Genomic DNA, 15075 nt, shown 5'->3' on the forward strand with positions numbered 1-15075 from the left:
GAAGAGCCACTTCTCCAGTAAGTGCTTAAGCAAGCTCTACACAAGTTACAAAAATATTTGCTAATCTAGCAATCATTCTAACCCTAAAGGGTTTTAGCCTAATGTTACCCTTGATGCTATTTGTGTTGGTATGAGGATATGAGACCAGAAAGAACACTTTAAAAGTCACTCTGGATAAGGAATCTGATAAATGCTATAAATGGGAATAGTGTAATTGTGTCATAAAATATAAGAATCAAAGATCAATTTATATTGTACATATTGATTTATATAACAAATAGAAAGCTGAACTACAGTTATAATATGTATTGCAGTCAATAGTGGAAAATTAATGTTTAAATATTGACATTAGTTTCAAATAATTATTTCAATATTGTTTCAGTTGTGTCTGTTTTCGTATGTGACATTGCATGCTCTAGAGGATATAACGAAGGTTTACAAAGTAATGACAAATGTGACAAATTACTGAATATGATTTTTGTAAGATAACCCGAATGCAGTCTCAGAGGAAGGTGGCAGTTGTGTACAGAGCTGAAGTCTATTGGCCACTTCTATGGTTAAAACCTTTGGTTGATAACCCTGAAATTTCTGAGCAGTTGAGGCCAAATTTTAACTGGTTTAACTTTGTAACTGTGAATGGTTATGGCACTTGGCTGTTACTAGGTGAAACAGCACTTTGCCTTCTGCCTGCAGCTTACATAATGGTGCTGGTGGCTAGAGGTGTGATAGGATCTGGCAGGGCACATCACAATGCATGACTGGGTCAAAGTATACTGTTCTGTGAGCTTATTCTTATATCAATCTTCCTAAATCTCTCTCATCTGTTCAACCGGCTTTAAAGAAAACAGATTCTCTTAATGTGTTGCTTGGGATCATATGGAAAGTGTGAAAAAAGAGCTGAAATGACCGGAGGAAGTGTTCCAACTCTCAACACTGCCTTGGTTTTGTCAGCACGATAAGGTCTCTGTGGAGGAGGAAACTGCCATTCACTCTGCTATTCCCTATTCACACCTGTTTGAAACTCGAACCACAGCTGACAGTCTTACAGTCTGACACAGATCCAGTAAAACTGCCAGCTGATTTTCCACAAATAGAGCCCAGTGCTCCAGCTATAGCACAGAGCTCCACTCAACACTACACGTTTATATAACCCGGCATGCAGGCAAGCATGGAGGAAGCAGAGTGTTGCTTAGCTGTGTCACTGCACCACCCCCACCAACCATAGCACTGACACTCCTCCTGTCCTGTGTGTGTGGGTGTGAGTGTGTGTGAGTGTGTGTGTGTGTGTTTGTGTGTGTGTGTTTGTGTGATAGATGGTATATAAAGCATGTGCACATACACTTCACAAGCACATCCTTTTTATTAGCTTACCATTTCAAGTGTACACATGATGGTTCAATCAGTTTATATTCAGTATAATTTTATGAGTTAGTCTGAATGTTCTAGAAGTACAATCTAGTCTACGGATGACCCTTTGCCTCACACAGTAATCAAATACACTGACCATATTAGTCCTTCCCTTCCTGTACCATTCACATGACTGAAAACGGAATCTGATCTGTTCCCTTAGTGCTGTTTCTGATGGTATATGTAGCAGGATGTGAATGTCCTTTCTCTCCCAGGTGAAACTTAATCCATGAAGAATGTGAGCAATTCCTCATAGAGATGCAGCCTAGTTGGCTCGGACTGCACAGAGAACACAGAGGCGACTTGGTTTCTACTTTTGGAAGAAAAAAAAAAACACAATCATTAACATAACTGCTGATTCATGATATGCAAAGAGCTGCAAAACTTACACATTCGTATTAGTTTCCTGATACAGGCAAGTCTTTAGGACAGATGAGTGCTGTTTCTTGTCAAGGTGCATTTTTTGCATTACTAATGTAGAGAGATAATATGATATTACATATAATGAAAATGATAAAAGGAAATGACTCCTATCTCTGATGTTACACGATATTAAAAATAACTACAGATGTATAAAAAGTATGACACTTTGGACAAGCGGTTATAGAGCAACAATCAACTTTGGTATTGATTGCTGTCCTGTGACACCACCTCCTGTAGTGTTTTATTCCTTATATAATACTTAAATTAGGATGGATGTACAGTGAGAAGCTGGACATTTTAACCTTCACTTTGTAGAGCTGATAAGGGTTTAAATATTAAAATCTATTTGAATTGAACGTTACAAGTGCCCAAGGCTGCTGTCAGGGTGTTGGGTTACAGTGTGACATGAAGCAGATTTAAACTCTGCTCAGGGCAAATGCCTGTCCCACTTAAACACATAAAAGGCAACGTTCTATTAAAACACTAATCTTAAAAACATGTAGCTATTATTTATTAAAGGGCGATATTTCAATATACCGTGTGTGTGTGTTTGTAATTATTTTATTGATTACGACCCTAATAAAGTGCATCAAAGTGTCAAGTATTCAAGCTCTACGTACTCCTATATTCAGTCCTTCTATATCTGTTATTTATGTAACTTCTTTTTAAAACAAAATGTAGATCTCTGTGGTATATGTACATTCAGTCTTACTACTTTTCCATGCAAGGATTAATCACATACAACAGAAAAAAAAAAAGGTAGTGGTATTGAGCAATGCCCAATCCCAGGTCTGTGTGTTAGTGTGTGAGAGTTTGGTTTGTTTTGGGAGTGGTGACAAAAGGAGCAGTACTCTGAGGCCTTCTCACGCGGACATAATAAGACATAACATTTCAAAGAAAGATATGTGCTGTACTTTTCTGGCATGTGAGTGCTTCATAGTTTTATCGTTAGGAGTGGAAGTTCAGGTCTGTGGATTGAAGAATGGAGGTGGAGGACGCCTGTCTCGTTCTCCATAGTTCCTTCTAATGACTAAAGTCTCAAGGACAGAATTTAGCTGTTTCTGCATAGCATTTCCATTAAATACCTGCATGTTTTAGTTGCAATGTGCATGTTACAGGTAATCAGGGTAGTTATAAAATTAGGTCCTTATTTCATGTTTCATGCATGTTAAGAAGAGAAAATACTAAAACCTACACAAGACAGGGACTTACACTGGGAACTTGCTGCTTGGTAACAACCCTGTGGAATCTAAAGATCCTGTTTAGTCTTTTGCAATGTTCAAAGCTCATCTGTTGTCAGTCTCTAGTCATGCTATGCAGGCACAAATCTGCATAATGGAAAAAGATCTGACGCAAGTCTCCACGAGGGAGTGCAATTTCTCTACAGTGGGACAGGGAAGTGCAAGACAGCTTGTTTAAGCATCACCAGCTCCTTTTTTCTTCTCTCGCAAGCAGCTATGAAATGTGATTCATCTGCAATCAAAGGAAGAAGAATGTAAGATCCTCGCCCCAGTTTCTCCACTGATCTGGTCTCTTCCCACCCAGCAAGACAACATGTCACATTGCATTACATCTTCTTCTGACTGTGTGAGTCCTGCCCAGGGGAATGACATTAACTGGCGTGAGAGATTTTTTTTTTAAGGTGACCCCACCTAGTGTGCCTGCGTCATGCTCATGTTGGGAATTTGCCGAACTTGCCGAAGGCCACAGCAAATATTTGCTGCTTGAGTTGGAAGTAGTCACACCTGGATAGTGGAAACAAGGAACCGCTTTTGTTACAGGTCAAACAGCACAGGTGTTATCAGTGGTGTGAAATAAAGAACAATCCCAGGGAACTCGAAATAAATCCAAATAAAGCCAAGACCATTTTTTGTACTGAACCGAACTAAATCATTAAATTAAATCTAACATCCTGTAAGTGGGAAAACCAGACATTTTGGCTGGATAAACTAGTTAAACTTCAATTCCCATGGGATTTATGTTGTATGTAGCAGCAACCATATCATTAAACTATACTCAGTGATTGTCAGATCAAGATTTTTTTAAACAGATGATGACTGAACCCATGAGCACTGAGTCATGAAGGCACATGCACAAATTTAGAAAAAACTGGAAACTTTGCTGTTTAAAATTCAGGCATAGTCATGCAGTGAATGCATTTAACATGTGGGCTGAGTTTTGATTGCAGTGTTTCCACTGAAAAGGAGTACTAAATATACATTTCCAAGCCAAACATGAAGGGACTGTGTCTGTCGTGTGTCTGTCGTGTGTGTGTGTATGTGTGTGTGTGTGTGTGTGTGTGTGTGTGTTGTCCTAGTTGGTTTTCATCAGTCTGATATAGCTGCTGCCATGGTAATGCAGTATCTAAGCATATACTTTTAAATATAAAACCAACTATAAAAGGATTTTAGTTTTATTTAAAATAAAAACCATTAAACTTCATGAGAATTCATTTTCAGTCACGGTATCATGGGAAAAGAAACAAGCAACAGCTTTCTCTACAGGTTAACAAGCATATGCCATCTTCCAGAGTGAATTACACAAGAATAAATAACTCAATATGAACTCAAACTCATTTACTGCTCAGATTTGTGATGCCTCAGTCACTGCTGAGAATAAGCTATAAAGAAGAAAAATTAAGTAGATTAAACTTATTCTTTATCTTCTTTTCTTTTAGCAGTATTTTGTAGCAGTTAAACCGGACCAAAGTCTAGAGCAACACAATACATTACTCACAGTTTTAAGTCAGTCGATCATCATCATCATCCTGTCACCTTTCAAATGGTGCTTTTAAAGAATCAACAGCTTGTCAAGCCACAACAGGATTTCACTTGAAATTAAAACTGAATAGGTTGTTGGCACTTGGAAAATAATGGCACTGTATGTGTGAGATGAAGAAAAAAAAAGTATTTATTCTTTAAAATGTAATTAATTTTCTTATATTATTTTGATTTGCACACTCTAAGTAGGAGTCGGTTTGATTTTTATTTCACTGCAAGTCAGATACTGTATAAAATCTAGAATCCTGAATTAAAAAAAACATTTCATGCAATACTACACAAACCTCTACTCTTACCTCTTGCCTTCCCTGTTCCTATGCCAGAATAAACCAATGATATAAATGAAGTTGAAGTCAGTTGTAAAAAAAAAAAAGAAAAGAAAAGAAAAGAAAAGAAAAAAAAAAACCTAGCAAATACTAATGAGTTCTCATTACGTTTAACAGCATTAGACAGTCTACTCTTTTGCTCTGCTCCATTTGTTTCCATCAACCATCTTCAATCAGTTTGATTCTCCACTAGATGGCACTGTGAGCATTACAATTTCCAACAAAGTCCTTCTTCTGTAAGCCATTATATCACAAGCTATTACATATTAGCAATATAAAATATCCAGCTCAAGTTTTGTCCACATTCTGCACTGGTGTTTTGATTTTAAAAAAAAAGCAGCAGACTTGACAGGTAATTTATATGCACCTAAAAGAGGAACTGCTGGGTACAGAGGTCACTGAAATTTACCAGAGAACAACTGAAGTCTAGATCTGTTTTGGGGAAGGTCTGATTTAAACCAAGACATCACTAAAGTGAACTGTGGCTAGAAAAACACATCACCTGATGCAATGAATTTTTTTATTGTATAAATCTGTACAAACCTTCACATACAATACAGTTTTGATTTAAAAAAAAAAAAAAAAAGTAAATCTCAAGTATATGATTTTAATTAACCTCTTTCATCGAGCATGTAGATAATTTAAACATTGTGTTATAGATTAAAATGTAAAAAGATTGGCATGTCAGTGTATTCAGTGACAAAAGCAAGAACAACACCACAACCCTGCAACCTTAGTGTGGTCAACAAAACCCCAGTAGTTCCGACAACTACTTAACGACACGTAACATGTCAGACAACAAGGCAATTATAAATATCCCAGCAGGCTCAAAGAATTATAGCACAAATGTAATGGCCTTGTGATAACATTACAGCTCATTGCTCCACCTTCCAGAAGCTGCACATACTGAGAGCGTTACCTCATGGAAAATTCTGTTTTTATCATTTTACATGCAGGATGTTGTAATGGCAGTGAGATCAGCGACAGACAGCCGCTGTCCAGATGAATGTAAGGAATAGATGAGGGAATGAGATACAGGAAGCACCATGTAAATCATGGAACACAGTTCTGTTACATGACTACTTCATTAGCTTTTTTTTTAAACTAATGTTCTCAACTCATTCACATGTACCGTCTTATGTATGTAGATATCTGACATATACCTCATATGTTCTGATATATTTACTTCTTTTGAAAAAAAAGAAAAAAAAAAACCTCCTCCATGCTGTGTCAGTAATCATCATCTGGTGTAAGACCTCTGCCAGTTGTAGATGGTGTGGATGTCATGTGAGCAGACTGGTAACCTTTTGTAGCTGCTCACGCTGCGATGGCGGAAAGATTTAGCACCGAGGTTTGCACCACGACGCCTGGCGGACACCTTGGCCCTCTCTTCAGCTGCAAAGAAGTCGCTGGTTCCCCTGAAGAACTCAAGAACAGCTTCGTGGCTCCAGAGCACAGAGCCTTCATTGGCAGTGGAGAAGCCACAGTGGCCTCCGCTTTCTGTCAACAGCAGGAAGAAGTGAGGGTTGCTCTCAAACAGCTCTAGGGGTAGCGTGGACCGAGTTTCACCACGGATCGGATCGTCACGGCTGCACACGCACAGCACAGGGATTGCCACCTCGTCCACGTCCCTCAATGCGTCATTGCGTTCCCAGTATGCCTCCCAGGCTCCTTCAGCTGGCGCCTTCTTCAGACCGGACTGACAGAACAGTGCCTCTTCCATGGCCCTGAGTGAGCGGCTGGAGAACAGGCTGTCGACATGGATCAGCTCCCCCAGCACTGTTCTGTACCTGCGGGAAAATTCCAACCCAATCACTAAAGATTTTGTCTAGACGTAAAGCAGGCTTCCATCTTTAAAAGCCTGTAATATGTTATTGAGCTTTAACCAATCAGAAGCATTACAGAAATCAATACCACAATAATACATAATTTGTCAACTCAGCTCCACCCCATCACCCCATCTTTTGCTCCTATAAAGGCACGCATAGTAAACAGTTTGTTTTTAAGTGCCAAATTATTAGAAATCAATGAATTTACTTGTACATAGTGGCCAAAGATTAAAAGCAATCTAAAAAAAAAAAAGGTTAAGCCAATGTACAAAAATTTTAAATGTTATGCAACATTGCTTTTAAATTCTAAAATCTGATTGTTCAGATAATGTTGATTAATTTCCCTTAACAGCAGTTCTGACAGCAGTGAAAACTGTACATCAGAGCACAGGTTTTTATTACATGTGCTCTTTCTAATACTTTATCTTGTATTGCGTATATAATGACCTATTCAGGTCATCAGGATGTGCTGTTATTCTCTGGTTTCCTCCCATCTTACAAAAAAAATGCCAGTATGTAGATACACTAAATTGCCTCTAAATTGTTTATGAATCCATTGTGACCCCAGTCTCATGTGGCTGAACCTTCAGACTGACTGCAGAAAGTCTGGACTGCATAACAGCTTTCATTGGCCAAGGACCACCCAACAGGGCATCTGACTGGCACGCAAAGCAACCAATTACTTTTTGTTTTGTTCAGCATCACATTCAGGGACATGAAAATGTAAAGTTAATGTCTATACTAAAACAGACTGGGGTGCAACCACAGATCGTTCGTTTAAGTAAGTCATGCAAATTAATGAGACTGTGAACTTCACATCATTTGGAAAATCCAGTGTTTAGCTGATCCTCAAAAGTGCACACTGTCACAGTTGTGAACATTCCAATTTTGTGTGCAATATGCATGAAAAGTTCAACCAGCGGTATGTAGGTGTGACGCCTGAGGACTACTGTGACCTTAACTGGGATAAAGCAAATACTGCAGATCACTTGAGATTAATTTACTTGAGATTTAGCCTGTTTTAGTTAATTGATGTAAAGTCAATGAAATGTTCTTTATTCAAATGAAAACTAGTGTAAAAACATATTGGGTACACTTTGGTTCAGAATGATTTGTTCGAATGAACAACAAAACTGTTACAATACTGCCAAAGATAGCAGAAGAGTACAAGAAAAGATGAAATGCGCTATAAGATTCTGGATGTAGATATCACTTTTAAAAAAAATATCAAAGAAACCACAAACAAACGAAACAGTCCATTATTTCTATTTATAACAACAGTCTGTATTAAAAAAAACAAAACATATGTAAAATTCATACTAATTGTTTTTGTACATATTGGCTGAAATTGTTCTTTTTTGTGATTAGTCACACATGACAGGTTTAGTGAAGGTTAAACTTCCAACAGGTAAAACCAATGAGACTGTGGTTATATATACTGTAAGAGCAGATCAACAGAGCAGCCAGACAATGCGCCAGAAATCAGCTGTGTCTCAATCAGCCGGAGCTGCTTTGTATTTGATTGCTAATTAATACTGTGAGTAAAAAGGAATACATCTTTCTGAGTGTTGAATATAATGCAAGCATGATTTCAGCATTACCAGTTTTCACTAGCCTCTACAACTGTCCTGAATAAATGCCCACCATAATGCTAAATAGTTTTCATACTGTATTTTGCTCTTGTTCTTTAACTTTAAGTATAGAGGTATATTTCTTGATTTCTAAGAATGTTTGCTTTATACAGTACATACAGTACTGCTCTAGAACAGAGCAAAATCCCAGTATTTCATGGCACAACTGCTACCACACTAGTGTGACATGTCGTCGGTGTGATGAGAATAATCCACTAACCAGATAATATCTAATCAGTTCCATTAACATTGAAGGATGAGGAGGAACTGGAAAATTGAACATAGCAACAGATGGGCAGCGGCCACGAATCATGCATAATACTTAGAGTTCACCTTTGTGGTAAGTGTACCTAATAAAATTACCATATCGTGTGTGTGTGTGTGTGTGTGGATACTACTCTCTGACTTTTCTATGTCCTACCACAGCACACATCTCCTAGTACCTTTTGTGTTAAGGGTTCCTGAATATTTCCTATAAATAATGTTCCTAATATTTATTCTTGAAATTATTTTTCCCAAAAAAAAATTATATAGTCCCTAAAATTATATACACTGCCCAACCATGGAAGTGCCTTGTTAAAAGACATCAGAATAAAATAGGCAGTCCTGGACGGATAAAAAAACGGGAGAGGGTAAAAAAAGAAAGAAAAAAAAAGCAAAGCTTCATCTGTCTAATTTTGGTGAACATGTGCCTACTCTAACCTGTTCTTGGCTGATAGGAGTGGATCTCCATGTTGTCTTCTGCTGTTGTAGACCCTCTGCTCTCTATTATGCCTTCTGAGATACCTCTTTTCTGCTCAGCACAGTTGTCAAGACAGATTTTTTGTGTTATCTTGGCCTTCCTCTCAGTTCTCTCATCAAAAAGCTACTGCACCCTGTCGTGGACACCAAAAGTTCGTGGACAACTGCCCATCATACCCATCTGTCAGTCTTATGTGGCATTAACATCCCTGCATTTTTTTTTTAAATAAAGTGGTGGGTAGTTTTATAATGCATGCAGATAAAGTGTGTCTCACTTTACTATACCTGCTAAGGCAGACCTTCTGATAAAGCAGGAGGACCCAGTGGAAGGGCCAGCCAGGACCGCTCTCAAACCAGCTCTGACAGCGGAAGATGGGTGACAGGCAGGCAGCAGCAGTCATGTAGCTTGAGGAGCCACACTCTCCCAAGTAAGATAGGAGAAGGCCTGAGCCAGTGCTCTCACTCACTGCATAGACACGGCCTGTAGGCTGGCGGTAGCGGATATAACGTACCGCCTCACGCAGATCAGCTGGGTCACCAAACTCTTGTAGTTTGATGGTGCTGAGCGGCGTACCATTCTGACTGCGCCGGTTAAACACCACTGGGAGGTAGCCATGATTCAGAGCTGCCTCACAGAGCTGTGGAGAAAAAGCAGACACCATTATGTGCCAATCACATGGGGAAGAGAAGTCTAAGAGGCATCACATAAACAAAGATGAGTCTCTTCCAGATGTTCAACTTTTATAGCCTTGAGAAAAGAAATGATTCTCTATGTGTGTGTATTACAATTTGTAGAATTATTTATATTATGGGTGTGTGAATGTGTGTGTACACGTGTGTGTGCATGTGTGTTTAAAAGATTCTATTTATCCTGATGCACAGTACTGCCTCAGATTTATTTGAAACAAACAAACCGTTGGACCGTGTAACTGCAGTTGATGCCGCTCAGTATTTTTTCTGTGTAAATCAGGCACATGGGGAATTCTGTCAAGGGGGCTCAAGACTCAAATAAGCAGCACTATTGCTTTACACCACATTCCTCACATGTTCAACGAACCAGAGAATCCATCAAAATCAAGCATTCATTCAACAAGACAGAATAAGGTCAATACTGGACTTTTATTTCAAATGCTCATCTGTCTTTTGTACAAGACACAACTTCAGCACTTTTGCTTGATGCAGTCCATCACAGTCAGCAAGACCAAAGCAATACTGTGTAAAGTTTCTCTGCAAATGATTTTTTATATTTGGTGGTCTGTATGATGATAGTTCACATTATAATTACTGCTGTCTATGATGCTGGTCTGACCACAATATGCTCCATCTGCAATACAGCAGCAGCCTTTTCATGCATGCAAAATGACACCTTGTAACACGGGCAAAGGTTAATCTACATATCGGTGCAGTATATAAACAGAATGCAAGTTTGCATGCAAGCAAGGGAGAGGAGCAACAGCTGATACAAACCATAACTCTGATTCCACCACCAAAAAACCTTGCAGTTAATTTAATAAAGCACTCTTAGGTTCTATTGATTTTTTAAAGAGACTTTTGAAAAAGGGTTATAACCAGATGTTTTTAGCTAGTATATTCGATTTGTATGTTATACCGGAAATAGCCTATCGCTGGTGCCTATGAAAAACTATCCACTCTTCCATTCAGGGAAGGAAGAACGAATAAAATCCAAGTAAATTGAGAGCAGTAAATCAAATAACCACAAAGACATGAACAAGCGCACTTTACTGCTTTTTTCTTGGCATCAATCAGATCCCAAGGAGGCTGAGCCAAATTCAAACGTCACTAAATTCATGACCAACTGGTCTGTACACAAAAGGTATGTTCAAAACAGTATTCCAAGAATGTTTTGGACCAGGAAATAGATGGAAACATCAAATAGGGAAACCTTAATTAGTGAGCCTTAAGGCTTGATTTTTCATATGCTATTTTGTTATTATCCTGTCCAAAAACTATTTTTCAATCGGCAAAGCAGCACCACAGACCTGCCGAGCAAAATGAAGATAATGACTTCCACATTTGACTTACTAACCTGAGGTGATTATCTACACATTATATATTCTCACCTTGTAACCCAATTACTATAAGGTTACTCATAGAATTCACCAACTGATATTAGGCAACACACTAAAGAATCATGATCTAATAAGGAAAACTTTAATTGGGACCTTGGAGTAACAATGGAAATAAAATACTCATGCTCTGCATGCAGGAAGCTTCATAACTGTCAAGCCTATGTGACATGCCTGCTACTGACAGAAAAAAAAACAAAGAACAGCAACCCACATTTCCTCTTGCCACACAGTCTGGTGCACGCCAACATCCACAGAATATTTCTGCATATCATTTCATTACAGGGAGACTGTAAGGCTGTGAGCTCACTTTGTAAAGACTGCAGCCTTATGATGCAAGTAGAGCAACGCGATCCAAATAAAATAAACGCACAGCAGGGTGTCTCCAGTCTCTGTTGCAGCAGTAATCCTCCTTATATAGGTGAAAGGGATCCAGTGACAAAGGATAGTCAAAATTTCTTTCATGCATTTTGAATCTAAGTGTGCACTAATTTTTTCTGTCTTGTACAAGAGGTATATCATGTTTATTATTTCTAAATATCATAACATGAGGATATGGCCCTTATCGAGATTATAAGATCTCTGCCATGATCATGCTATGCTTTAATGACTCTTCACTATATGCATATAGTCCATTTGATGAATAAAACATTAGCAAAACAAAACAAAACAAAAAAAAATCATACCAAGAAGATCATACTACACAAACTGCTGTGGGCGACAGACTATTCATTCCTTATTCTTTTATCTTCTCATACACTGTGATGAGACCTGATACTGATTTGGTATGAACATCATATCCGGACAAGACTTAAATCCGATTACCTGTAATACGTTCCTGGTGAGCTTTCCGAAAGAGTTGGGAATGATCAGAAGAACGGGACTAGAGGAATTGCTTGAAGTCCTCCTCCTCTTTGGACCAACAACAGCCCAATCTAGAGCTACCAGGCCGTCGTCACTCAGCTGTAAATAATCTCGGATGAAATGCACGGCGCAGTCGTGCGGCCAGAGAGCACCCAAAACTGTCTGTAAGCACGGACTCGCACGCCAGTGCCACGCCGGGCACGGTACGTATTTACAGAAGCTCGAGCAGTGTTTGAGCAAGTATTTGGCGAGTGCCGAGGGTTTGCAGATGAACGCGACAGGGGCTGATGATTCACCTGCCGGCTCGTGCGCTTTAATAGTCTCTGTCCCGGTTGCAGGCTTCGATGCGCTCCTTTCTCCTCGTGCGATTTCAGGCCCCCTTAAAAACGCTCCCAAATGCTTGAGCACTGGCCAGACCGTGGCCACCAAGAGGAGGACACAAACAACGCCGATCCATTCCAGCATTTGAACGGCCTCTCCGAACGAAAACAGAGAAATCCAGCGGCGGTGAAAGAGGAGGTGGGGTTCGTTTAAAAAAAAAAAAAAAAAAAAAAAAGACACCGTTTCACCAGAAGCGAAGAAGCCAACGCTCTGAATCCATTCGGTTCATGAGCGCGCGCTCCATGCGCTCAAACCTCTGTGGGAAAAGTCTCGAGCGTGCGCTCAGCTTCTGCAAGTTCAAACAACTTTTACAAGCTGATGCCTTTTACTCTGTTGTATCCGATTAATGACGAGTGATCACTTTTGGAGAAACAATAATCAACCATTGTATCCATGCGTCAAAAATAATATGCGTTTTAAATCAAACCTGCATCCTCCGTTGGCGCCATTAGGTTTTGAAATGCTGTGTGTGTGTGTGTGTGTGTGTGTGCGAGCGCGCTGGAGCTCAGTGCAGGAGCTCGTCTCACGCTGTCAGCGTTTTTAAAGCCAGCAGCAGGCGCCTTTCTTTCCAACATGCAGTATGTAGCATACATCTGTATAACCCCATACGACTGCTGTTGCTCAATCCAGTCCCTAGTAGACATTTCTATAAATCGCATACAAGGTCTCAAGGTGAACTACGCTGTCATTTTGCCCTTTATAATAATAGTTCTTTTCGTTGTTGTTGTTGTTGTTTTTACAAATAGAATATATTACATAAGTATATATATCACACAATTCAAATAAGGACATTTAGACAATTTGAGAACTGACATATTTTAACATTAAACTAATAAATAAATGAAAATTAAAAATCAAAATTAAAATTTTATTTGTCACATACACAGACATGCAGTGAAATGCTTTAAGTTTTCACATACTGTATCCCAGGTTATTATGAGCCCTGGGGTCAGAGCACAGGGTCAGCCATAATGCAGCACCCCTGGAGCAGGTGAGGTTAAAGGCCTTGCTCAAGGACCCAAAGTTGATATCTCAGCAGCTTGTGGGTTTGAACCCCGACCACACCACTAGTGGAAAGAAAAAAGACACAGAAACATATTTAAAGACGTGAGACAGGCTGATTTAGTTTTAGTCCAGTCTGTGGACTCATGCGTCATCAATGACGGTCATACACAGATTGAAACACCTCCTAGATTTGATCTCTATTTATGCTGATATATTTTATCTCATACCACAGACAGATCATGAACACATCATCAGCTCGGTAAAGAAAATGAAGAATTATTTGGTCATACCTGTTAATGCCTTTAAAACAGAATGTAAAGAAAGACAAACACGTTGATCGAACAAAAGTACAAATTTCAGAAATGTATGGTTTCTTTTCTGTTTGGTATTCAAAGAAGATGCTGCATGAATTTAGTGGTTTACTGCAGATTGGTCACACTTGGCAAATTTAACATCATAAATGCATTTTCATAATGAAAATTTAACATTATGAAAGTGTGTATGTATAAATGTTTGCCCCACATAAGGCTTATTCTGCCATTACTGAGATCTCATGATTGCTCAGCCCAAGCAATTTCTTGTCACGCTATTTATAGATATTAGATTTGAGTCTTCTATCTAATATCATGACAGTCATCAGTATATATATAATACGTAATTTATCGTAGCAATATGAATTATCATACTGAAGCTAATTCAAATTACAGAAACAGTAATGAGCTTAATTTCAGTAAAGGCAGCCTGAAAAATGCACATAAATTTAATTTTATTTCTATGTTTTTCCTTTAACAATTTAGTGAATAGAGTTCAAACTCTTGTCTGCCTTTTTAACATAACATACTGTACATCATTCACAAAAAAAAATTATTTGTAGAGTCAATTTGATATTTTAACTTTTTTTTGTACACTATTGTGCAACAAAGTTCTTTCAAATATAAAACCAACATTGTCCTGCACCTTATATGTACACATTTGCTTGCAGCTGTAAATCTTTATGAAATATTGTTCTCTTGTGCAAACAAACATTGTAGGATCAGAATGTAGAATACGAGCAGGCAGAAATACAACTAGTTTGCTGAGAGCCTTATGTTCTCCCTCAGACAATTCACAGAGGAGGCTTTTTATTTATTAGTGTTCAGGAATCTACTGATACTAAACTATAAACAGTGTTTTGGGCATGAATCATTTCTAATCCATTTAACATTCTGTACATGAGCTGTCATGACTTTATATGCTCTCTGAATTGTAAAATAAGTTACACAACCCTGATATTACAGTACTTGTCATCTTACTCTATTTAACCCTTTTCTGCCGGTCAGTTTGCCCTTTAAAGCACAATTTGCTGCTCTTAAATGTAGCCACGGGTTCCCAGAATATTTATAGCAAAAATCCATAAATCAATGTTTGGTTAATTCTGCTACAATGCCTTACAGTATTTATGACAGTATGATAAAAACAGAGCCCCTTCATGCATCTTGTTATCATGTAGTGCCTCAGTCTGCCTCCTTTGGGGAATGTAACAAACGTAGCCTATAGGTGGCATTGGGCCATTTGGGCGTATTGCAGTCAGAGATGGCTGGCAGCCTCACAGCTATTGTTCT

General features: G+C 38.7%; 1 protein-coding gene across 1 annotated transcript; it reads right to left on the minus strand.

Moving 5' to 3' along the window:
• Window positions 1–5469: 5469 nt before the first annotated feature.
• On the minus strand, window positions 5470–12950 carry abhd15a (abhydrolase domain containing 15a). Its single transcript, XM_060888648.1, has 3 exons — window positions 12050–12950; window positions 9423–9775; window positions 5470–6726 (listed from the first exon to the last, which is right to left on the minus strand). Exons 1-3 carry the CDS (start codon window positions 12551–12553, stop codon window positions 6177–6179), a joined length of 1407 nt encoding a protein of 468 aa, XP_060744631.1. The 5' UTR covers window positions 12554–12950; the 3' UTR covers window positions 5470–6176.
• Between the last annotated feature and the right edge of the window lie 2125 nt (window positions 12951–15075).

This window comes from Tachysurus vachellii, chromosome 15 (genome assembly GCF_030014155.1).
Source record: "Tachysurus vachellii isolate PV-2020 chromosome 15, HZAU_Pvac_v1, whole genome shotgun sequence".
NCBI lineage: Eukaryota > Metazoa > Chordata > Actinopteri > Siluriformes > Bagridae > Tachysurus > Tachysurus vachellii.

Excerpts from the sequence above, each read along its gene's own strand:
- abhd15a (XM_060888648.1), bottom strand. The coding sequence starts at position 12,553 with ATGCTGGAATGGATCGGCGTTGTTTGTGTCCTCCTCTTGGTGGCCACG. Across the intron at positions 9,776-12,049 it reads TCACCAGGAACGTATTACAG|CTCTGTGAGGCAGCTCTGAA; the intron begins GTAATCGGATTT and ends TTTTCTCCACAG. Across the intron at positions 6,727-9,422 it reads CAGAAGGTCTGCCTTAGCAG|GTACAGAACAGTGCTGGGGG; the intron begins GTATAGTAAAGT and ends ATTTTCCCGCAG.